Source organism: Poecile atricapillus, chromosome 1, assembly GCF_030490865.1.
Source record: "Poecile atricapillus isolate bPoeAtr1 chromosome 1, bPoeAtr1.hap1, whole genome shotgun sequence".
NCBI lineage: Eukaryota > Metazoa > Chordata > Aves > Passeriformes > Paridae > Poecile > Poecile atricapillus.
Window position 1 is genome coordinate 2,018,114 of NC_081249.1, and position 22,825 is coordinate 2,040,938.

The window sequence follows — 22,825 nt, forward strand, 5'->3', positions numbered from 1 at the left end:
TTCATGGCCAAGCTTTATTTTTTCCCTTTTTAATTTTTTTTTTTCCCTGGTGAAAAGAGGTGGAACAGAATTGCCAGAGCAGCTGGGGCTGCCCCTGGATCCTTGGCAGTGCCCAAGGCCAGGCTGGACATTGGGAGCAGCTGGGACAGTGGGAGGTGTCCCTGCCATGGATGGGGTGGGAATGGGATGAGTTTTGAGTTTTCCTGACCACGTTCTGGGATTCCATGATTTTCTTAACACTCTTTGAAGCTCAGTTCCAAACCCTAAATCCTCATTTCCTAACCCTAACTCAAAGCACCCGAGAGGAAGGGAGTGAATTCCCTCCCACAGAAATAAGGGAATTATTGTTTGTTTACCCCCAGCTCTCTCCCAATCCCACAAATCCAGCAATCCCTGCTCCTCCTGGATTCCAGCTTTTCCTGAATATCCCGAGGAAACAGCACAGCCTCTGTCCATCCATCCCACTGCCTGCTCTTGACAAAGTCATTCCATAATTAGTCAAACAACCCCAGTGATTAAGCACGGTAATTAAAGGCTTTGAGCAGGACAGGCTAAGGGAGCAGGATGAAATTTCCTGTTGTACAAACTCCCCATGGAAATCCTGAGCATCACAGCGGGTCTGGATTTCCCTCAAAAATGAACAATTTTATGTTAAAATCACCTGGGAACGCCCCAAATTTTCCAACTTTATGGCAGAAAAATCCCATTTCCAAGGCAGGGGAAGCAAATAATCCTCGCTGTGTTTTCCTGGTTGCCTTTTTCAGGGAGGAGCTGTGGGAGCAGATGGAATTTTGGCTGGAGCAGTCGTAGTTCTAATTCCATATCCTGAGGGTCTTGATCTTTTTTATTGATTAATTAAGAAATAAATAATAATTGCAATAGTAGTAATAATGATAATGATGATAGGGATAATAGTGATGTAATAATGATATCATGATAATGATGATGATGATGGTGATAATAATAACAATAACAATAATAATGATGATTAATAATATAATAAATATAAGAATAAATATAAGAATAAATATAAGAATAAATATAAGTATAAATATAAAAATAAATATACATATAAATATAAGTATAAATATAAATATAAGTATAAATATAAATATAAATGTAAAAATAAATATAAATATAAATATAAATATAAATATAAATATAAATATAAATATAAATATAAATATAAATATAAATATAAATATAAATATAAATATAAATGTAAATATACATATACATATAATAATGATGATGATGATGATGATAATAATTTTATTATTATTATTATTATTATTATTATTATTATTATTATTATTATTATTATTATTATTATTATTATTATTATTATTATTATTATTATTATTATTATTATTATTATTATTATTATTATTATTATTATTCCAGCCCTTCCCTATCCTCATTTTGTGGCTAAAACAGGAACAGATTTTGTTCCAAGCTGGGATCTGACAGGATGAAATTTCAGTGTGGTAGGACATCAAACACACGTGGACACAAAAAGGAGCTGCTGATCCAAGAAAATATCCGTGTGCTGAGGGTAATGGAGAGGCAGGTGCCTGGATTTGAAAGGGAAATCTGCTCATGAATGTGTTGGGTAACAGGGAATTACCCTGGGTTTGCTGTTTCCCTAAAGAACGGAGAGGAGCTAAAGGGAAACTTGATCCATGGGAGGGAAAGGAGTGGAGCATCCTCAGTCCTGGGGCACTTTGGGTGGAGCTCAGGGGGACAATCCCTGCTCCTGGCACAGGGACAGAACCCGGGGCACGGTTGGAACTGGCCCAGCAGGGATTTAGGTTGGCTTTTAGGGCAAGGCTCTTCTTTCCCCAGAGGCTGCTGGCACTGCCCAGGCTCCCCAGGGAATGGGCACGGCCCCGAGGCTGCCAGAGCTCCAGGAGCATCCAGGGATGCCCAGGCTGGGCTTGTTGGGGGCTCTGGTCAGGGGATCAGCCTGGCCTGGACAGGAGGAAACAAAAAAATCCTGGGAGGATTTGAACCTGGAGAACCTGGAGGGGGCCTAAGAAAGACAGAGAGAGACAATTGCCAAGGGCTGCAGGAATTGCCAGGAGCCAGGGAATGGCTGCCAGTGGCAGAGGGCAGGGCTGGATCTTGGGATCTTGGGCAGGAATTGTTCCCTGGCAGGGTGGGCAGGGGCTGGGATGGAATTGCCAGAGCAGCTGGGGCTGCCCCTGGATCCCTGGCAGTGCCCAAGGCCAGGCTGGACATTGGGAGCAGCTGGGACAGTGGGACGTGTCCCTGCCATGGCAGGGCTGGGAATGGGATGAGCATTAAAATCTCTTCCAACCCAAACCATCCCATGATTCCCACTTTTATAACTAAATTACCTGCATCACTTCTCTTTCTAAAATTTCTTACTAAAAATATATTAATATTATATATAATATAGAATACTATATAATATATAATATATCCAATATATTCTATTCTATTCTATTCTATTCTATTCTATTCTATTCTATTCTATTCTATTCTATTCTATTCTATTCTATTCTATTCTATTCTATTCTATTCTATTCTATTCTATATATTAATATTATATATTATAACCTGAGGCAAAAAAAAAAAAAAGGACAAAAAAAGAAACGCTGGAACCCTCCAATCGTTGAATTCAGGTGTGTGAGGAAGGAATTTAGTGGAAGAGGAATAATAATTGGGAATTCCACAGAAAATTTAAGGAACATCCCTGCCACTGTGTAACTTCTTCATTCTCTTTTAAAGAAAACAACCCACAAAGACACAGAATAAAATCACTGAATAGAGAAATTCGGGATATTTTTGCAATCATTCCCAAATTTTTTTTGGGAATTCCAAACAATTCCTTCCCAATTTCCCATCTAAAGCTCCCATTTCTAAGAAAAACTGAATATCCCAGCTTTGAAATGAACTCCCTGGAAAGCCACAAGAGTGTCCTGCTCCCTTTTTCCTTTGGAAAGCCAAGGATTCCAGGGAGCAGCTGGCTGTAACAGGAGCCCTGCACCCCACAATCCCTTCTGGGCGTGGATCCCAATAAAAAGGGGGATATTGGATGTCCTTGGGCAGGTGTTACTGGATTAAAGGGGATAAATTCTGATCTGGGTCATTTTAGCTTTACTTTAATCAATATTATTGACTGTGAAACCTCCTAGGGAAGGAGGGACTTGGGTTTGGTTTTTTGGGGAGTTCTTTCAGATATATTTTATTAACAAGTATATGAGTTTTGTTAAATATAGACATAATCCTAGGACCTGAAGGAGCTGACAAGAAGGAGAGAGATTATTCCCAAGGGCTGCAGGAATTGCCAGGAGCCAGGGAATGGCTGCCAGTGGCAGAGGGCAGGGCTGGATCTTGGGATCTTGGGCAGGAATTGTTCCCTGGCAGGGTGGGCAGGGGCTGGGATGGAATTGCCAGAGCAGCTGGGGCTGCCCCTGGATCCCTGGCAGTGCCCAAGGCCAGGCTGGACATTGGGAGCAGCTGGGACAGTGGGAGGTGTCCCTGCCATGGCATTTTATGATCCTTAAAATCCCTCCCAACCCAAAGCATTCTGTGGATCTGAAAACCTGAATTTAACCTGAACAGGCAGAGGCAATTCATGAGGAGAAAAATCATTCCTGATCCTCCAGAAGTTTCTGTGCTGGGAGCTTCGCAGCTTTTTGTTGCTGTTATGGCAAGAATAATGTTTGCTTTAGGGAAGGAATTATTTGGTGCTGCTCAGAAAAGAGAGCTCATTCAGAGGAGGGGGGAAAATCTTTCCCAGAGGTCACAGAGGTTTCCTGTTTGTTTTTGAGTGGGAGCAGCAACGTTTGGTTTTACAGCTTCATCCCTTTTCACATATTTTTCTGTCTGCAAACACTGATCCTCCTCTCTGGCAGCTGCATCCCAGGATCACCAAGGTGGGAAAAGCCCTTCAGGATCCTCCAGTCCCACCAGCATCACCCCAAACCCTGTCCCCAAGGGCCACATCCAGACTCCTCCTCCATCACAGGCAACTTATTCCACTTCCTGACTGCTCCTGTGGGGGGAAAAAAGTCTCAAATCCCTTTTCAGAACCTCCCCTGGTGCATTTTAAGTCCATTTTTTTTTTCATCCCTTCACTTGAGTTGTGACATCTCCAAGTCTGAGGCGGAAACCCAGATCTTTGTCTCACTGCTGGCCCCTGAGCCCAGAAATGCTCCTGGCTCTGTGTCACCAGCTCTGATCTCCTCCAGAAGTGCTCTGGGCACGGCTCAGACTCAGCCCAAGGAAGAGCTTGGGGACATCAGGGTGACACACGTGGGTGCAAACCCCCGAAACCCCAAACCGTGACGGGTCCACACCTTTTCAATCCTCTAATCCACAACCTCCTCCTTGCCCAGCGCCCAGCCCCGCAGGAGAGGGGCAAAGCCAGCAGGAGAGAGCTCCAGACCCTTCTGAGAAAGCAGAATAACTGCAAAAAAGCTCGTCTGGGGACAGGAAGGCAGCGATGGGGAGCGGGGACGGAACTGCTGCAAGAGTTCAGCCTTATCAGCCCCACGCAGGGGCTGCGGTTTGCTCGCTCTCGCAACCCTCCTGCAACTGCCACTTGTTTTCCTACAAACAGGATGCCCCAACGAGGCCGGCAGCTGGCCCAGGACTCCGGGGAAGGGGGTGTTTGGGGTGCTCAGTGCCAGCTTGGAGCCTCTCAGGGTTTTTCCTGGAGGAAAAGTGGGTGCAGGTGTGTCCCCAGCTCCTTCCTGCAGCCCCCGGGGCTGCTGAGCTAAACTAAAACAAAAACTGGTGGTGAGGCTCGGCTGTGTGGCGGGGGGAAAGGCTGAGCTCCCCTTTTGCTCCCTTCTTGTGATTGCACCTCAGATTTGCTGATGAGGAAGGGGTTGTGCTGCACTGAAACGCTGAGGGAATATCTCTGGTGTGCCCAGGGAAACTGAGGATGCTCCATCCCTGGAATTGTCCAAGGCCGGGCTGGATGAGGCTCGGAGCAATCTGAAGGGAATAAAACAACCTTGAGTGTCCCTTCCAACCCAAACCATTCCGTAATTCCATGTGGATTTCCAGGATTTCTTCCCTTTGCAGTCCCCCTTGGCTGCAGTGAGGGCTGAATTAATGCAAATGGTACTAAAAAGCCAAAGGAGCAGCTGGAGGTGGCCAAGGAAGGCCTGGATGTGGCACTGGGGACAAGGTGGGCATCGGGCACCAAGACTTGATGGCCTCAGAGGTCTTTTCCAGCCTGAGGGATTCTGGGATTCTGTGGATCCTGACACCATTTCCACCTCCCTGCCCCAAATTTTGCAGCTCAGGCAGGTCAAGGAGCACATTCTGCTCTCCAAGGTCACTTGGGCACAGAAACCTGCAAACGAGGCAGGCACCAGCCTGGAATTTTACGCAGAAGGGAGATACGGGAAAACCAAAACAAGCTCTGCCCCTGCTCTGATAATTCCCTGGGCCAAAGGTTATTCCCTGTGCCAGAGGTGGAGCCTTTTCCAACGGCAGCTTTGGCTTTGCAGAGCTCTGCACCCTGCAGGGGTTTCTGGAACTTCCCAGTTCCCAGAGAGAGCAGGGGGGGATAAAAGAAAAAAAAAGTAGCTCCAGAATTCAATTTTTTGAAATAAAAATGGAGTTTTGCTTTGCAATTCTTTGCTGCAAGAAAACAAAAAACAAAAAACAAAAAACAAAAAACAAAAGAAAAAGAAAACAAACAAAAAACAAACAAACAAAAAAGAATAAATAATTTTAAATGCATGAATGAAATCTCCATGTGCCACAACAACCTCCTGCTCTGCTGGAGCCTGGAGTTTAGGGTTTTCATCCTATGAATATTTTAGGATTTTAGGGAGTTCATCAAGAATATCCTGAGCTGGAAGGGACACAGCTTGATGTCCAGAAACAGCTCTTGGCATTTTCAAGTTCTCCTGCTGCTCAAAAATAACTGGAAAACACTTTTTTTTTCCTGGATTCTCTTTGTGGTTTTTATTTGAACTGGATTGCAGCTGGAGAGGTACAATATTAGAGCCCTGAAATAATGTGTGGTGCTCAGGAAATTTCTGATTAAAACATCAGCTTGATTCAATCTGAATTTTGAGGTAAACATGAGATCTTTTGGGAGATAGCTGGGCTCAGAACTGTAAAATTGAGGTTCTCAGAACTGCTGAACTTACAATCTGCCCCTTCTTCCCTAATTCTTCATCCATGAAGATGAGGAATATCCTATTCTCCAAGTAATTTAAGCATTTCAGGATGGATTTGACTATCTTTGGTGTCAACTGAACTGCAGGCTCCTCTCTCAGGCTGCTTTTGTGGAGGCAGAGCTTGTGTGATCTCTCCTCCTTGTCTCTGGCCCTCCCCCAGCTTTTGTGGTTTGTGGGCCAACTTTAGTAAAGTTGATAGAGCAGAAGTGGGCTGAAGTTCCTTTGGCTGTCATGAAACGTGGCTGAGAGGCTCTGCCAGAGCTCCCTCCCAGCTGAAGGGAGCCTGAGGGAGGTTTTAGATTCCTCAAGAAAGGAAAAACCTTCCATCAGATTAAATCCCTCTCGGATTTTAGAGGCCTCAGGCGCAAAGCACACCCGTGGCTGTAGGAAATCAGCTTCCCTGGGTCTGCCTAGGACAGCAGCTCCTGGCTTTTGAATTGCATCAAACCAGACGTGTCTTGAATTCAGGTGATGCTTCAACCTGAAATTTTACCCTCCAAGGGGAAGACTTTGAGTGGCTTTGCACGTTTTCAATGAAAGCTTCTTGGGATTTCCCACTAAAGCAAGGCTTAGCTAGAAAATGAAAGACAAATTCCCACGAGAAGCAAGGGAGGTTCTCACCACACTGCACAGGCTGTGGGGAAGGCCCCCATTGACAACACAGGGATTTCATGGAATTAAAATCCATGGAGTAATTGCCTGAGGTGTTCCAGGCAATCAATCCATCCTCATCCCGAGTGCTCCTCCATTTCCCTCAGAACATGACCAGGTCAGGGAGTGTCCAGCCCTGGTTCCTCAGCACAGCAGGGACAGGAGCTCCTGGAGCTGAGGAAGGACCTGGAGCATCTCCGTGCCCAGGAGAGGCTGAGGGAGCTGGGGCTGCTCAGCCTGGAGAGGAGCCCCAGCTGAGAGGGGCCTCAGCCCTGGGTGTCCCTGGGTCTCCCTGGCTGTCCCTGGGGTATCCCTGTCCGTCCCTGTCCATCCCTGTCCATCCCTGTCCATCCCCGTCCATCCCTGTCCATCCCTGTCCATCCCTGTCTGTCCCTGTCCGTCCCTGTCCATCCCTGTCCATCCCTGTCCATCCCTGTCCATCCCTGTCCATCCCTGTCCGTCCCTGTCCGTCCCTGTCCATCCCTGTCCGTCCCTGTCCATCCCTGTCCATCCCTGTCCATCCCTGTCCATCCCTGTCCATCCCTGTCCGTCCCTGTCTGTCCCTGTCCATCCCTGTCCATCCCTGTCCGTCCCTGTCCATCCCTGTCCATCCCTGTCCGTCCCTGTCCGTCCCTGTCCATCCCTGTCTGTCCCTGTCCGTCCCTGTCCATCCCTGTCCATCCCTGTCCATCCCTGTCCATCCCTGGCTGTCCCTGTCCATCCCTGTCCATCCCTGTCCATCCCTGGCTGTCCCTGGGTGCAGGAGGGGCAGAGCAGGCCCAGGCTCTGCTCCAGGCCCAGCAATGGCACCAGAGCCACGGGCAGGGGCTGAGCCCAGCAATTCCCCCTGCACAGGAGCACAACTTGTGCCCTGCTCTAATCTTGACTCGATCCAACCCTTTGGCTCAACACCCTCCTCTTTTTTTTAATCTACCACATCACAACTTGCATCAGAACTCTGACACCAGCTGCCTCCTGAGTTTCACATCTGTTCAAGTGAAAAAGCAACAACGAAGAAACCAGTTTAGAAATAATTCTCTTTTTTCCTACCATTTTCTCCCTCCCACGCCCAGCACGCGCCACTTTCGAGTTTTGCATTACCAAAGTTAACGTTGATGTCACTGCGTTACCAACAGGCCCAGGCTCATGCAGGAACCTTCTAGGAGAGCCTGGAGAAAGGAAATGAAGATCCCACAGGAACCTCTTGATCCAGTGGGATCTGTGCACAGAGTCCCGAACTTGAGATTTTGGGACAAAAATCAGGAACTTTGGAGGTGGATTCAGCCCTTGTTGGCTCAGGAGCCTGTGTAAACTCAGAAATTAAAGAGGAGGACTGCACAGCAGCTCCAGGAGAAGCCAATCCTTCCATCCCAGAGAGTTTGTGGATTTCCCATCCCTGGAAGTGTCCAAGCCAGGCTGGATGGGAATTGGACCAACCTGGGATAGTGGAAAGCTCTAAGTGGAAAGTGGCTGAAATGAGATGATTTTTAAGGTCCCTCCCAAATCAAACCATGATCCCTTCCCGACTTTGTAAAAAATCTCCAGGGATCAGGATGAAAGAGAGGAATTCCAAGTGCCAGGCACAGAAGCAGGATTTCTTTGGGCCACCTGCATCCATCCGATCCCAACCCAAAGTGGGAAGACACCAGTGAAGGAAAGAACAATTTAATAACCCAGCAGGATGAACAACGGGGGATTGACTTCAAACACTGAGCTTCCCAAAAAAAACCCCCCAAAAAACCTGGAAAAATGCCAGTGGATTATTCCGGGAGCACAACCTGGGGGAGTTTTCTCTATTCCTTTATTTTAACTCACGGGGCAAAGGCAGTTCCAAACACCTGTGTCTCAAATATCAGCAGCTGGGCCTCAGATTTCCAACACCCAACCATTCCCTGAAATCCTGGCAGCTCCAGCTGGTCGGGAATGTGCCCCATTCCAGCTGGAAAATGCAGCCCCCAGTGGAAACAGAGGACAGCAGAGGAAAAGTGGCTTTGCTATTCAAGGTCTAAATCAGACACACAACAAAAAACTTCTTCCCCTTCCTGACTTTCTCACCCTCTTTTTCTGCACTGAATTCTGGTTTAAAAAAAAAAAAAAAAAATTATTTTATTCTTATTTTTAATCCACTCAGTTGTTTTATTATTTTTTTTTTTTGCCTTCATTTTACGCTAACTCAAAGCAGGTTCCAGCTGCAGAAACGCAAACCAGCAGCAAAATTTGCAACCTAAGATCATGGGACATGAGAAATGTCTGGGTGAATTGGCAAATGTTGCAAAGAGCAGCATTTCCTGCAAACCTCAGTCACGAGGGAGTTTGTTTTCTCACTGAAGGGAAAGGAGTGAGCGAAACTTTGCTGCAGGTAATGACATCCAAAAATAGGACAGCTCGTGTTTTATTATAGGTTATTTATTTAAGTTCTCATTCTTCTTTGAACTGCAGTTTCAAATAAAAGAGGCCTTAATTTTCTGCAGAAAAATAAAATATTTTTCAATTAAAAAATATTTTTCAATTAAAAAATTTCAATAAAAATATTTTTCAATAAAAAAATTTCAATAAAAACAATTTTCCAATAAAAATTTTTCAATAAAAAATATTTAAAAATAATTTTAACAAAATCCAGCAATGCTTCAAAATATTCTAGTTTCTTACCTTAACAAGTGAGAGATTTCAGCCAGAAAACAAATTAAGGAACAGGGAAAAGATTTTCTTTGGAAATTAGTTGAAATCTCATCACAAATTTCTGTTAAATCATGTTTAGGGTTTTTTTTTTCCACAAAAAAATGTTATTTGTGAATTTCTTTTTATTTTTTTTAAATCCTACATTTAAAAAAAAATGTGTAGGAATTTGTATAAACCTGAAGCTTCAGAGGTTGACCCTGATCCCCTCAGACTGGGATCTGGATCATCCCCTGATCCCTCTGCCTGGAATGGGCTTTTCCAAAGGCTGAAAAGAAGCTGAGACAGATAAAAAACCTCCAACTGCTTCTGTTTAAAAAGTGCTTTTGATCTCCAACTGGGCTTAATCAAAGCAGGAACACCCCAAAACCTCAAGAGCTGCTTCTTCCCTCTCCACGTGGGTCTTGGATGTGCCCAAAACTTGGAGCTGTCACAGGAGGGAAGAATTGGGAAGGGGTTTCCCTGGAAAAATGAGCCAAGCCAGCAGTGCAGAGCTGGAATTGGGGCCTGTGGCTCACACAGAAGTGTTTTTTATTCAGCACATCCTGAGAATGGGGAAAAACAGGGCAGGAAGGGCCAGGATTGACCTGTTGGAGCAAACCAGAGGAGGCTCCAGGACAAGCAGAGGGATGGAGCAGCTCTGCTGGCAGGAAAGGCTGGCACAGCTGCCATTGTTCAGCCTGGCCAGGAGAAGCTTTGGGCTGAGCTCAGGGTGGCCTTGCAGGGCCTGAAGGAGCCCCAGGAAAGCTGGAGAGAGACAATTGCCAAGGGCTGCAGGAATTGCCAGGAGCCAGGGAATGGCTGCCAGTGGCAGAGGGCAGGGCTGGATCTTGGGATCTTGGGCAGGAATTGTTCCCTGGCAGGGTGGGCAGGGGCTGGGATGGAATTGCCAGAGCAGCTGGGGCTGCCCCTGGATCCCTGGCAGTGCCCAAGGCCAGGCTGGACATTGGGAGCAGCTGGGACAGTGGGAGGTGTCACTGCCCATGATTTGTGTTGGAATGGGATGAGCTTTAAGGTCCCTTCCAACCCAAACCATTCCATGATTCCATGACACTGCTCCAAAGCAAAAAGCAGACGTTTGAAGAGGAAGTGCTGGCCTGGGCCATCAGTGCCACAGCTTTTTCTGCAGCACAAGAGTCATCCCAGGTCTCATCCAGAGCCCAAAGCCATCAGCCAGCTCCTTCCAGTGGTTTCCTGGGCTCTTGGATCAGATTCCACGTACACAAAATACTGGGTAGCCTTAATTGCCCCAGTGAAATGTGACCCTCAATCATCTTTCCTTGCCTAGAAATCAGTTTAATGACACAAATCCACCCAACAGGGGAACTTTAAATCCCTCTTCATGTTGGTGATGTCTTGTTATCCCAAATGGGATTTATAGAATATCCTGAGGGGAAGGGATCCACAGGATCATGGATCCAATTCCAGGCCCTGCCCAGACCCCCAACAAGCCCAGCCTGGGCATCCCTGGATGCTCCTGGAGCTCTGGCAGCCTTGGGGCCGTGCCCATTCCCTGGGGAACTGGTGACAAAAATGACTATTGCCATTGCAATCCCTATTAGAGGAAAAGAAAACCACCCCAGCATTAAAAGTTCTGATTGTTACTCTAAAATCTCAATGATTCGTCGCTTTTAAATGCCAAAAGTTTATCCTATCTCTGGTTTTTTAACCTTGCCAAGTCATTCAGGTTTAGTTTCCAGGCACGCTGTATATGAAACCCTGCTTCATTTAGAAAACTAAATCATTTTCTCCAGTTAGGGACAGCCAGGAGAAGTTCATGTTCCTATAAAAGACCTGACTCTTGGTTTCAATGTGCAAAGTTTTTTTTTATGCCTGCTGTGAAAAGTGTGTGGGTGTTCAGCCCCATCCATTATCACTTTTACAGCTTTGATAAAGAGAAAACGCTGCAGGCTGAGGGGTCTTTTTCCTCTCAGAGGTGGCCAAAAGGATGGAAAAAGTTGTACCTAAATTTCTTGAAAGGGGTTTGGAACAATGAAACCACCACATATTGCAGCAAGTGATTCACCAACACTCTTAAATACAGACTCTGAAAGGTTTGGGTTGGAAAGGCCTTAAAGATCATCTTGTTCCACCCCTGCCATGGCAGGGACCCCTCCCACTGTCCCAGGTGCTCCCAATGTCCAGCCTGGCCTTGGGCACTGCCAGGGATCCAGGGGCAGCCCCAGCTGCTCTGGGAATTTCATTCTAAGAATTTCTCCCTAATATTTAATCTAAACCTCTCTCTTTTAGTTTAAGACTTTGTTCACAAAGCCTGAACTTGAGTGCATCTTCCAGATATGAATTCTATTCCATCTGACTCATACAAACCCCAGAGCTCATTTACATGGAGGTCCTGAAAACCAGAAGTGTTTTACAGAAGTCTGATATTATCTGGTAACTGAATTCTGAAATGCAAAGCCCTTCCCATGAGCTGGGTGGAGCCCTGCTCTCAGATCCGGGGCCTCTCTGCCTCGTGTGCTCTGAGGGCTTCCTTGGTCTTTCACAGAATCCCAGGATCACCAAGGTGGGAAGAGCCCTTCAGGATCACCCCCAAACCCTGTCCCCACATCCAGACTCCTCTGGGACAATTCCAGCCACTCCAAACCTCCCTGGGCAGCTCATCCCAAGGCCTGATCGCTCTTCCAGGGAAATTTTCTTTCCCAATCTCCAACCTGAGCCTCCCCTGGTTCCATTTGAGGCCGTTTCCTCTCCTCACCTTTCCACTTTCACCAACCCTCCCTCACTGCAGTGAGGTTCCCTCCTGAGCCTCCTTTTCTCCAGGCTGAGCTCCTTTCCCAGCTCCGTCAGCTGCTCCTCCCAGGATTTGTTTTCCAGCCCCTTTTCCCATCTCTGGGCACTCTCCAGCCCCTCAGTGTCCTTTGGAACATGAGGGGAGCCCCATCAGATGTCAGGATGAGCTGAGTGAGGGCAGGAGATGAACCCCAGGGCTTTCAGCGCTGATTTTATACAGCCAGGGCAGATTTAAGGCAGTGAGGTTTCAAACACATCCTTGCAGCCACATTTCCCCTTTTTTGGGGAAAGAAAATGTGTCCTGGAGCCAGTTCTTAGGATAAAACCCTGGATCCCCCCCCAAGATGGGGACAAAGTGGCCATCAACCGGTCAGTCTGGAGAAGAGGAGGCTCAGGAGGGATCTCAGTGCTCTGCACAACTCCCTGCCAGGAGGGGAGAGTGATGTGAGGGCTGGGAATTCTCTGGGAGTGTTCAGGAGGGGTCTGGATGTGGCCCTTGGGGGTCATGGTTTGAGGGTGATGCTGGTGCTGTCAATGGTGGGAGTGGATGATCCTGAAGATCTTTTCCCACCCTGATAATCCCAGGATTCTGTGGATCTCTGAGCCCAGGTCTGGCTGTCCCAGCACAGGTGAATGCCATAAAACCACATTAAAAAAAAAAAAAAAGAATTTCTGAGAGCTGCTGCAGCTGGTGCCGGGGCTCTGAAGGCCCCAGACATTTGTCACGAAGGGCACACACGCTCAGCTTCACCCTGAACCTGCCAGGGATTTCCCAAACACTCCTTTCCCTTCTAAACACCACAAAAAAGCCACTGGAAGGGCTGGCTCAGAGCTCCTGATTTGATGAGGGTGGCAGGGCTCGCCCCAAGCACAGCAGCTTGAAATGTTTATAGCAAATCTCATAAAACCTGACGGTTTTCAGGTTTCCTTCCAGTGCTTTCTCAGAAAGATTTGTAAGACATAAACCTTTCAACCTGCAGACAAAACCTGACCCAAATGCAGCTCCTGGGCTTTCAAAATCACAGCTTCAGCGTGAAAGCAGGAGACAGAAAACATCCTGCAAGACAAAATATTCATGAGGCAAAAGAAAAAAAAACCCAAGCCTATCTCGGACTGATTTGGGGTTCACTGGAATCAGAAACTCAAAACAAAATCTCCAGGCTGGAAACAGAAATTCCCAGTCAGAGAAAGTGCTCTCACAGCTCTTCACGAAGTGAAACTGCCTGGTTTGACAGTTTCACTCACAGCAGAAGTGGGGAATCCTCCAGACAACATCAAGGAACGACAGGAAACTCTCCCAGGTAGAGCTGCCCTGGCTCTCTCCTTCCCTGCTTCACACTCAGTCCTTCTATGCCCTTTTCTTTCTCCCATTTCAATATTTTGAATAAATCTTTATAGAAAATCGGATGGTTTGGACTAAAATTAGTTTTATTATTAAACTTAAATTGATTGTAAATGGACTAAAACATTTAATTTTATTATTAAACTTAAATTGGTTGTAAAGCCAGGCTTTGGCTGGGATAAAAAAAAAAAAAAAAATCATTTCTTTTGGAAATGACATAGGGAATCTGCATAATTCCTACTCTTTCCGTTGGCAGGAGTGGCAATTGAATTGAAATGAGTTGATTTCACCCCCCCTGAGGATACTCTGGTGTGTGCACAGGCTTCCCCCAGGGCCTGGAGCCCTTTGTGGCTGCTCTGATGCTCCAACCACCACCACTGCTGTCAACTCCACTGGTGCCACAGCTCACTGATGCCTTTCAGAGAGGAGATCTCCCTGCACAATTTGGGCAGCTGACTCAAGTTTATACAAATATTACCCAGCCTCTCCAGAGCAAAAGAAAAAAACCCCAAGAGGGAGGGCGATGTTTTCTTGTCCTCTCAGCCCAGTGAGTCACCCACAGCCCCTGTCCTGTCTCTCTCCATGGCCAATCCCAGATGTCCTGCAGGAAGCCACAAATCATCTGGCAGATGACAGAGCTGCTTCCAGGAGATCTTTCTCCCCCAGCTTTAATAGGGTTTGTGCTCTGAAATAGGGCAGGGAGTGGAAAAAGGAGAATTTAAGGGGAATTTAACCCTCCCAAAGCTTTTTTTTTTCTTTTTTTTCCCCCCTCAACCAGGTTGGGATTGAAATCATTGATCATCTTCAAGGGCTTTTCCAACCTAAACAGTTCCATGATATTCTATGGACAAATCCAGGAGTTCGTAGGATTCTGTTAAAGCCTTGGATTCAGCGGTGTTTTATGGCAATGAACCTCCCCTGGTGCAATTTAATGCCCACTCTGCCTTTCAGCCTTGTTCCCCATTCCCATTCCTGCCTGATCCTCTGGGAATCCCTCTGGATGTGCAGCAGGAGCCTCTGGAACCCAGCAGGTGCCATCTGCACGTGGCAGGACGTCAAAGTCAGGTATTTCTGCTGGTTTTGGGGTAACCTACAGAGAAATCTGCTGTTTCCTCAGGATTGTTTCTCCTCGGCTTTTCAGACCCAGTGTTCCTAAATCCAACCACAGGAATTTCCTTGCCACTCTTGGTTTGGGTACAGACTCTCCCCTCTCAAATAACAGCACGATTTGAGACACTCATTCTTCATTCTGAAGTCAAATTTCAAAAATTGCTTCCATAAACTTGCCACTACCCCTGTTTTTCACGTGCATTTCAAGAGAAGCACTCTGTTATTTTGGGATCAACCCTCAGCAGCCAAACTAAACCTTGATTATCTTCTGGTCACAAAAAAAAAAAAAAAAGCAAAAAAAAAAGCAGTTTATTTTCTATTTTTACTGCATCCCCTGACAGTGAAAAAATACTTTCATTTTCCACCAGAGAGCCACCTCAGAGCTGGAGTTCATCCCTGATGGTAAAACACCCACCAATCTCTAATTAATGGCCAAGTGATAAAGGGCAAAGGCAACACAATCTGAGGGATGTGAAGGCCAGACAGAACCTAAATCCTTTTTCAACAAATCCCAGGGCTGAGTGTGGCTGCTCGAGCGCTCAGGGAAATATTTTGGCGCAGGATAAAATCTCTTGATCTCACCAGAGCAGCGTGTTCAGCTCTGTCAGACTCTTTTTACTTCCTGCGTTCGCGACGCTTCTCAAGGCTTTTAAGTGAAAAAAGAGCTCAGGCTGTGTAAATCAGACATTGTGCAAGGTTTTTCTACTTGTAAGCCAAGGTTTTTATGAGCTTTAGTTCAATTTCCTATTCACAAGCTGCAGTCGGTGGTTTATAATGCTGACACGAATTAACTCTTTGGGACGGGGCAGGCAAGGAAATTCTCTCTCCACAGTGACAAGGGAATTGATGCTGCTGGGAAAAGGGAATTCCAGACTGGTTTGGGTTGGGAGGGACCTTAAAGCTCATCCCATCCCATGGCTGGGACACCTCCCACTGTCCCAGGCTGCTCCAAGCCCCAGTGTCCAGCCTGGGCACTGCCAGGGATGAGGAATCCACAATTCTGGAGCTGATGGGAAGGAGCCACCGGTGGCTTCAGCCTCCACCCCCACCCGGCACCAGGGGCTTGAGGACTTTTCCAATGGGAATCCCTCCAAAAGGAAAGTCAGAGCCACTCGATTTCAACGAGAAGCAGAGTGTCAGGGGCAGGTGTCCCTAAATCCAAGCAGGGAGCACCTTCAGAACAGGAAGAGCTTCTCCATTAAACCACCTCAAAACCTTCAGGATCACCCAGCCCCAGCAGCATCACCCCAAACCCTGTCCCCAAGGGCCACATCCAGACTCCTCTGAGACAATTCCAGTGACTCCAAACCTCCCTGGGCAGCTCATCCCAAGGCCTGACCACTCTTCCAGGGAAATTTTCTTTCCCAATCTCCACCCTGAGCCTCCCCTGGTGCCATTTGAGGCCATTTCCTCTCATTTTTTCCCTGCCCCTCCTGTCAGGGAGTTGTGCAGAGCAGTGAGGTCCCCCCTGAGCCTCCTTTTCTCCAGGCTGAGCCCCTTTCCCAGCTCAGCTGCTCCTCCCAGGATTTGTTTTCCAGCCCCTTCCCAGCTTTGTTGCCCTTCCTTGGACTCACCACATTTTTATTTTGCATTTACAAGGCAAGAATCCCTCCCTGCCTGGGTGCTCCTTGGCACTGTAGCACTCAGAAGGAATTACCCACAGTGTATTTTTTTTATGTTTTGTATTTTTTTTTGTGTTATAAAATTGCTGTGTTGTTATAAAATTATATATATAATACAATAATAATTATTATATAATATATATATATATAATATATATATTATGCTGTGCTGTTGTAAAATTGTGCTCCCAGTCGAGAACAAACCATCCAAATGTCGCACCACGGCCATGATTAATTAATAAAAAAAATATCACAAAGGCAAAACCATTTTTTGCAGGAATAAACCTTCTTTGCATGTTGAAAGGATCAGACCTTGCAGCAAAAAATGAGGGAAAAGTGCCCTCCTGGAAAATCTTGTGCTTGGTGCTATTTTGAGCTGCACACAAATATTAGTTCTGTTTTCTTTTATAGGCAAAATAATCAGGAAATTTTAAATTGTTGCAATGTAATCATCTTAGGGAATGATAAAATTAGAAAGGGTAAAAGTAGAAATGATAAAAATTAGAATTGATGAAATTAGAAATGATCAAAATTAGAAATTATAAAAATAGAAATGATAAAATTAGAAATGATAAAGTTATAAATGGTAAAAATTAGAAATTATAAAAGTCAAAATTATAAAGTTATAAATGATAAAAATTAGAAATTATAAAAGTAGAAATAATAAAAATAGAAATGATAAAATTAGAAATTTTAAAAATTAGAAAGTATTAAAATTAGAAATAATAAAAATAGAAATTGTGAAATTAGAAATTATAAAAGTAGAAATTATAAAATTAGAAATGATAAAAATTAGAAATAAAAATTAGAAATAATAAAAAGAGAAATTATGAAATTAGAAATTGTAAAAATTAGAAATTATAAAAATTAGAAATAATAGAAATAGAAATGATAAAATTAGAAATTATAAAAGTAGAAATGATAAAGTAGAAATGATAAAATCAGAAACTGTAAAAATTAGAAATAATAAAAATTAGAAACAATAAAAAATTAGAAATGATAAAAGAAAGTATAAAAATTAAGGGTATGTGTGACGTAATTATTTTGCCCTCCTCTAAAATCTACAGGGTCACTCATTAGCCCCAGGCCTCATTTTGACGGCCCATCCCCGCAGGTTTCCTTGGGAAAACTGGGATTCCTTGGGATGCGCTGGGAATTGCTCCTCATTCCCGGCGAGGAGCGGGGTGGCGCGACAGGAACTGGGATCACCCTCGGATCCCGCGGCAGCGCTTCCTCCCCGCTCCTCTCCCCAGTTTATCAATATTTATCACTATCAAACTCCACAAGAACGATGGGCTTCCTTCCCACAGAGCTGCACGGCCCGATAAAGGGAAATCCACGGAGAAAAGAGCTTTTTGTTCCCCTTTCCCTTCGCGATTTCGGTTGAGGGAGAAAGCGCAATAAATTTTGGCGGGAATAGCGCGGAAGAGGCGCTTTGGGGACGTTTCTTTGCAAAGCCTGTTGAGAAACAGCCTGAGAACGACCCACCCTAGGGATGAGTATTTTTCTTGCTCCAAACGTTCCTTTTGCTGCGCCCAGGATTTTGAAACTGCCCGGAGTTCGTTGGAGTGGAGAAAGGAAAGAAAAGGGAAGTGCTGGAAAACCGTTCCACGCTCACACGCACCGTGTTCTTTTGCAATGATGAAGCGTTTCTTTCACCAATTTACAAAAGTCAAGTGTTGGACCTGAGGTTTTCTGCAGGAAAAACCTCTTTGCCCAAGGTTCTGCAGGATCTGGTGCCAGGATCTGTGCCTGGGCTGCCAAAACTGAATAGAAAATTGTCTATAAATATAAAAACAAGGAATGATTCGAGGTGGAAGGCACCTTGGAGATCATCTGATTCCACCCCCTGCCATGGGCAAGGACACCTCCCTCTATCCCAGCTTACTCCAAACCCCATCCAGCCTGGCCCAGAACATTCCAGGAGTTCCTAAGATACCCAGATGACTTCCAGCCTTCAGAGCAGGAAGAGCTTCTCCATTAATTCACCTCAAAACCTCCAGGACCATCCAGTGCCACCCCAGCCCCACCAGCATCACCCCAAACCCTGTCCCCAAGGGCCACATCCCTACACTGCTTGTAGCCCATGCCCCAGAGAAAATGAAATACTGGTGCAGGAGCAACATTTAATTGAGTCAAAAACGAGTAGTAAGAACAAAAATAAACATAATTCTGTGGTGTTGAGCTAAATCTCCTGCTGGATTAAGCAGCTTTAAAGAAACTCCTCCTTTTCTGGACGAGTCAGCCCTTGGTTCTCAACCAGCTGCTCTCAAATTTTTTGGGTTCCTGCCAACCACGCGACCCCTGCTCCCCATCCCAGTCCAGTCTGGCACTGCCCCACGAGGTTCACTCTGTTCTTTATCACACACGCACAAGATTTCCTCAAGAACCCTTCCTGTGCTACAGATTAAACACCGAGCAGTTGGCTGAGCTAAAATAAAATAAAATAAAATAAAATAAAATTAAAAAAAAAATAAAAACAAAAAGGCTGACGAAGGAAGATCCTGCTTGTTATTTTAGCAGTATTGCTTCCTTTCCCTGCTCGGGGTGCTGAGCAATGTCAGCACTTGGGCACCTCTTGCTCACCCCTGAGCATCTCCCCCACCCAGGCACGAAGGTGCTGGTGACTCACAGGCTGCAGTGCCAGGAAAAAGATGGAGAAAAAGCTTTGGATATGAGGAGAAGGGCGGGGGTGGAGGTGGGGGAAGAGGTTTGAGCAGCAGAGCCGGGTAGGATTTGGGCAGGCTGCCCTGGCGGGGAGCTGTGACCCTCAGGAGCTGTGACACAGCAGCTGGGATCAGCCTTCCGCATTCCCCGTTATTAATGGGAATAAACTCCTGACTCACGGGCGCTCTGGGGCTGGAACCAGCTCTGCTCTCTGGCCAAGCCTGGCCTGGGACAGGTCCCTGTCACCCACGTGGGCCCAGCCCCGCTGCAGGACAGCGTGGCCAGGGGAAAAGTTCATCTGCAGCAGTTCTTTGGGAAGGTAATTCCCAGGAAACTGAGAAGCTTCCCGTGCCAGCGCCGGGCTGAGCTGTGTGAATAAGCCATGACTAAAGCATCAGCTCCACGGGGGGCGGTGAGAACATGACAAGAACGTTACAACCTCTTGGTCACTGGTGACAAAACACAGATTGCTGGGTGAAGCCCTTGGCTTCCCCCCGGAGCCCCTCCAGGGCTGCAGCTGCTCCTTCGGCCATCGGAGCATCCTCAGAGCCCATCCCCAGCACTCCTTTCCCCGAGCCACGTGAGTTGCAGCAAACTTTAAGCAGGTTCCTTAAGCTTCTTTCTGAGCCTTAAACCCAGCCTAAATCCTGCTCTGCTGGCTGGGCTTGCTGCTCCCTCCCTGCACTGTCATTTGTCACGGCAGCTGCTCAAAAAGTCCCCAGAAAAGAACCCAAAAGGAGCCTGGGCTGCCACTCTTGTACCTCCAGCAATTCCCAGGAGTTATCCCAGCCCACTGGGGCTTAGGAAGAGCAAATTCACGAGCATGCAATGGTTGTTTGAACAGCTTAAACGAGTCCTTGTTGTAATCTCTTGAACTGATAAGCAATGAGATGATATTTCTGAGAGCTCAGATAGCAGCTCCCAGAAAAGCCAAGTGCAAAAAACCCCCTGTACCACAAGGAAGTGCCCAGATCCTCTCCAAACATGCATTTTCTGAACCATGGGCAAGCAAAACATCTATTTAGAAAATCTGAATGACACTTACCTCTCAAGAAGTGCTGGTAAGAAGGAAGTGACTCAAATATGCTGTTCGAAGCCATCCTTTCCTCTTTAAAACTCACTCTCTCTTCACTGGGAGGGAATTTAGGGGTTCTTCCACCTTGGGGAGTGAAAAATGAAGATTGGTCATTGCCACCACCCTCCTCCCAGCCATCCTGCTCGGCTCCATCCCGGCGCCTCAGGAGCGGATCCTGAGGTACTTTTACTCAAAGAACTCCGAAATTCTTTCTTAAAAAGAAGGAGGGGGGGGGGGGGAAATAAAAATAATAAAAAAAAAAAATAGCGGCTTGGTTGTGGTTGATGATGCTTACCACCCTCCGAAACCCTGTGGTTTGCAGGCACAACGATTCGCCCTCCCTGCTGACCAATATCCCGGACCCGCTCTTGGGTGACTGCCTCTGTACCCAACTTGTGGTTCTGTGGTTGTTTATGAGGCCCAAAGAAGTGTTTCACACAACCCAAATTACAAATTTAACTGTTCCCCTTTCCAGGACCTGCCTCCATTGGTTCTTTTCCATCACATGACTGGGGTGATGTCGACTTTCTGCTGCTTTTTTTTTTTTTTTTTAGGGAAGGGTTTTTTTTTTTTTAACTTGCTGAAGTCATGCCCTTCCCACTCCACCTGCCCTCCCTGGGGCTCCAGGCAAGGATGGAGTTGCTGAGGGAGGGAAAAAGTGGTGATTCACCAGCCCTGATGCTCCAAAAGGTCTTTGATGAGTTAGTTCAACTCCTCTCGTTTGGTTGTTTGAGGTTTTTTTGGAGCTCCTGCTTATTTTGATAGCGATTTCATTTGCTGCTTATTCCATAGGAATTCAGACCTGGGTTTGAGGCTGCTGTGAAGGCAGCAGGATGTGGAACTCATCCTGTAAAACACTGGGAATCAGCTGGAGAGAAGAACCCCATCTGGGGAAAGAGCACTGTAATGAGGTTTATTTTTTCAAGAAAATGACAAAAAAAAAAAAAAAAAAAAAAAGCGAGGAGAATAAAAAGTACCAACCTTTTTTTTTTTAAGAAAATGGTTAAAAATGGGAGAGATTTAAAAAGTCCCAATTTTATTTGGAATCTCTATGATGGCACCCTCTAAGGGGTGCTGGAAGATCACAGGAAATCTTGGTCTTCCATGGGGTCCAGTCCTACAATCCTTCCTTAGCACAGTTCCTTCCTTTGTCTTCTCCCTCCCCAAAAGAAGAAGGAAAAAAAACCCTAAAAATAAAAAGCCTACACCAATCAGCTGGAAGTTTTGTCTCTGGCTGTGACAGTGAAGAAGAGAGAAGAAAATTCAATTACTACTCCAATAAATGGGAGTTCCTGGAAAAAAAATAGGTGCTTAATCCACTTGGATTATTCTGTTTATTGCAGCTATGGACATCGAGTCCTGTCACTGCCTGAATTTCTTGTGGAAACACTGCCAGGGTGTCCTGGCTTCCTGCTGGAGTTACTGGGAGCTGGGGAGGAGTGTGCATTTGATTTTCCTTTTTAAAAAGTCAGTTTGCTGAACCAGAGAGGCTTAAAGAATCCTGGAATGGCTTGGAAGGGACCTCGGAGATCATCCAGTTCCACAGGCAGGGACACCTCCCACTGTCCCAGCTGCTCCCAATGTCCAGCCTGGCCTTGGGCACTGCCAGGGATCCAGGGGCAGCCCCAGCTGCTCTGGCAATTCCATCCCAGCCCCTGCCCACCCTGCCAGGGAACAATTCCTGCCCAAGATCCCATCAAATCCTACTCTCAAGCCATTCCCTGGCTCCTGGCAATTCCTGCAGCCCTTGGCCCCAGTCCCTCTCCAGCTCTCCTGGAGCCCCTTCAGGCCCTGCAAGGGGCTCTGAGCTCTCCCTGGAGCTTCTCCTCTCCAGGCTGAACAGGTCCAAAAAGCCTCTCGTGATGCAAAAGGATTTGCCAATTCCAGCAACACACCTTACCTAGGAAACTGGGATATTTTCCCAAATGAACTTCCTGAGAAAACCCCCCCGAGCAATTCTGAGCAGCAGGAACTGGGAACTGAGGACACTTCACTCCCCTGCTCTGAGCTTGTCTCCATCCTGAATCAAATTGGGTTTTTTTTTTTTGTTTCCCGGCTCTTCGAGATCCCACCACCAACTTTTTGCCTGGATCGGGATAAACCTCTTCCCGCTCCGGAGCTGGATGCCTTCCACTCCCATTTAAACAACCCAAGCAGAGCCCACCTGCCAGCGAGCCCTCCCCGGGGTGAAGCGCATCCCGGCTCCCGGCTCGATCCGGGTGGGATCCGGGAGGGATCCGGGAGGGATCCGGGCTCAGCTCCGGGCTCAGCTCCGGGCGGGATCCGGGAGGGATCCGGGCGGAATCCGGGTGGGATCTGGGTGGGATCCGGGAGGGATCCGAGCTCAGCTCCGAGTGGGATCTGGGAGGGATCCAGGAGGGATCCGGGAGGCATCTGGGCTCAGCTCCGGGTGGGACCCGGAAGGGATCCAGGCAGGATCCAGGAGGGATCCGGGAGGGATCCAGGCAGGATCCAGGCGGGCGCTGCGGGACCGGCACCGGCAGAGGGAGCTCGGGCCGGCGGCACCGAATTTTGGCTTCACTTTGGCAGGGTCCCCGCCCCAAAAAGGCGATGATGCGAGTGGAATTCAGGGAGCAGAATTCCAGGATCTCGTGGCACATCCACCTAGGGCAAGACAAAGGCCCAAAAGGTCAGGTTTGTCACCAGGGGAAAGGGATTTTTAATCGGGATCCAGAGGAGATGTGTAAAGTGCTGAGTCAACCTGTGAGGAAATATCTGCAATGTCCCAACAGGCAGG

At 46.7% G+C, this 22,825-nt stretch overlaps 1 protein-coding gene across 1 annotated transcript in view; it reads right to left on the reverse strand.

Annotated features, from left to right (window-relative positions):
• The window catches only part of RUNX1 (RUNX family transcription factor 1), a 163,383-nt gene extending 142,889 nt beyond the window's left edge, over positions 1-20,494 (reverse strand). The window contains exons 1-2 of the mRNA XM_058861456.1: positions 20,363-20,494; positions 20,038-20,151 (exon numbers count right to left, since the gene is read on the reverse strand). Of these exons, the coding sequence (XP_058717439.1) occupies positions 20,038-20,092 (55 nt within the window). The 5' untranslated portion in view covers positions 20,093-20,151; positions 20,363-20,494. The remainder of the gene's footprint in view (positions 1-20,037; positions 20,152-20,362) is intronic.
• Between the last annotated feature and the right edge of the window lie 2,331 nt (positions 20,495-22,825).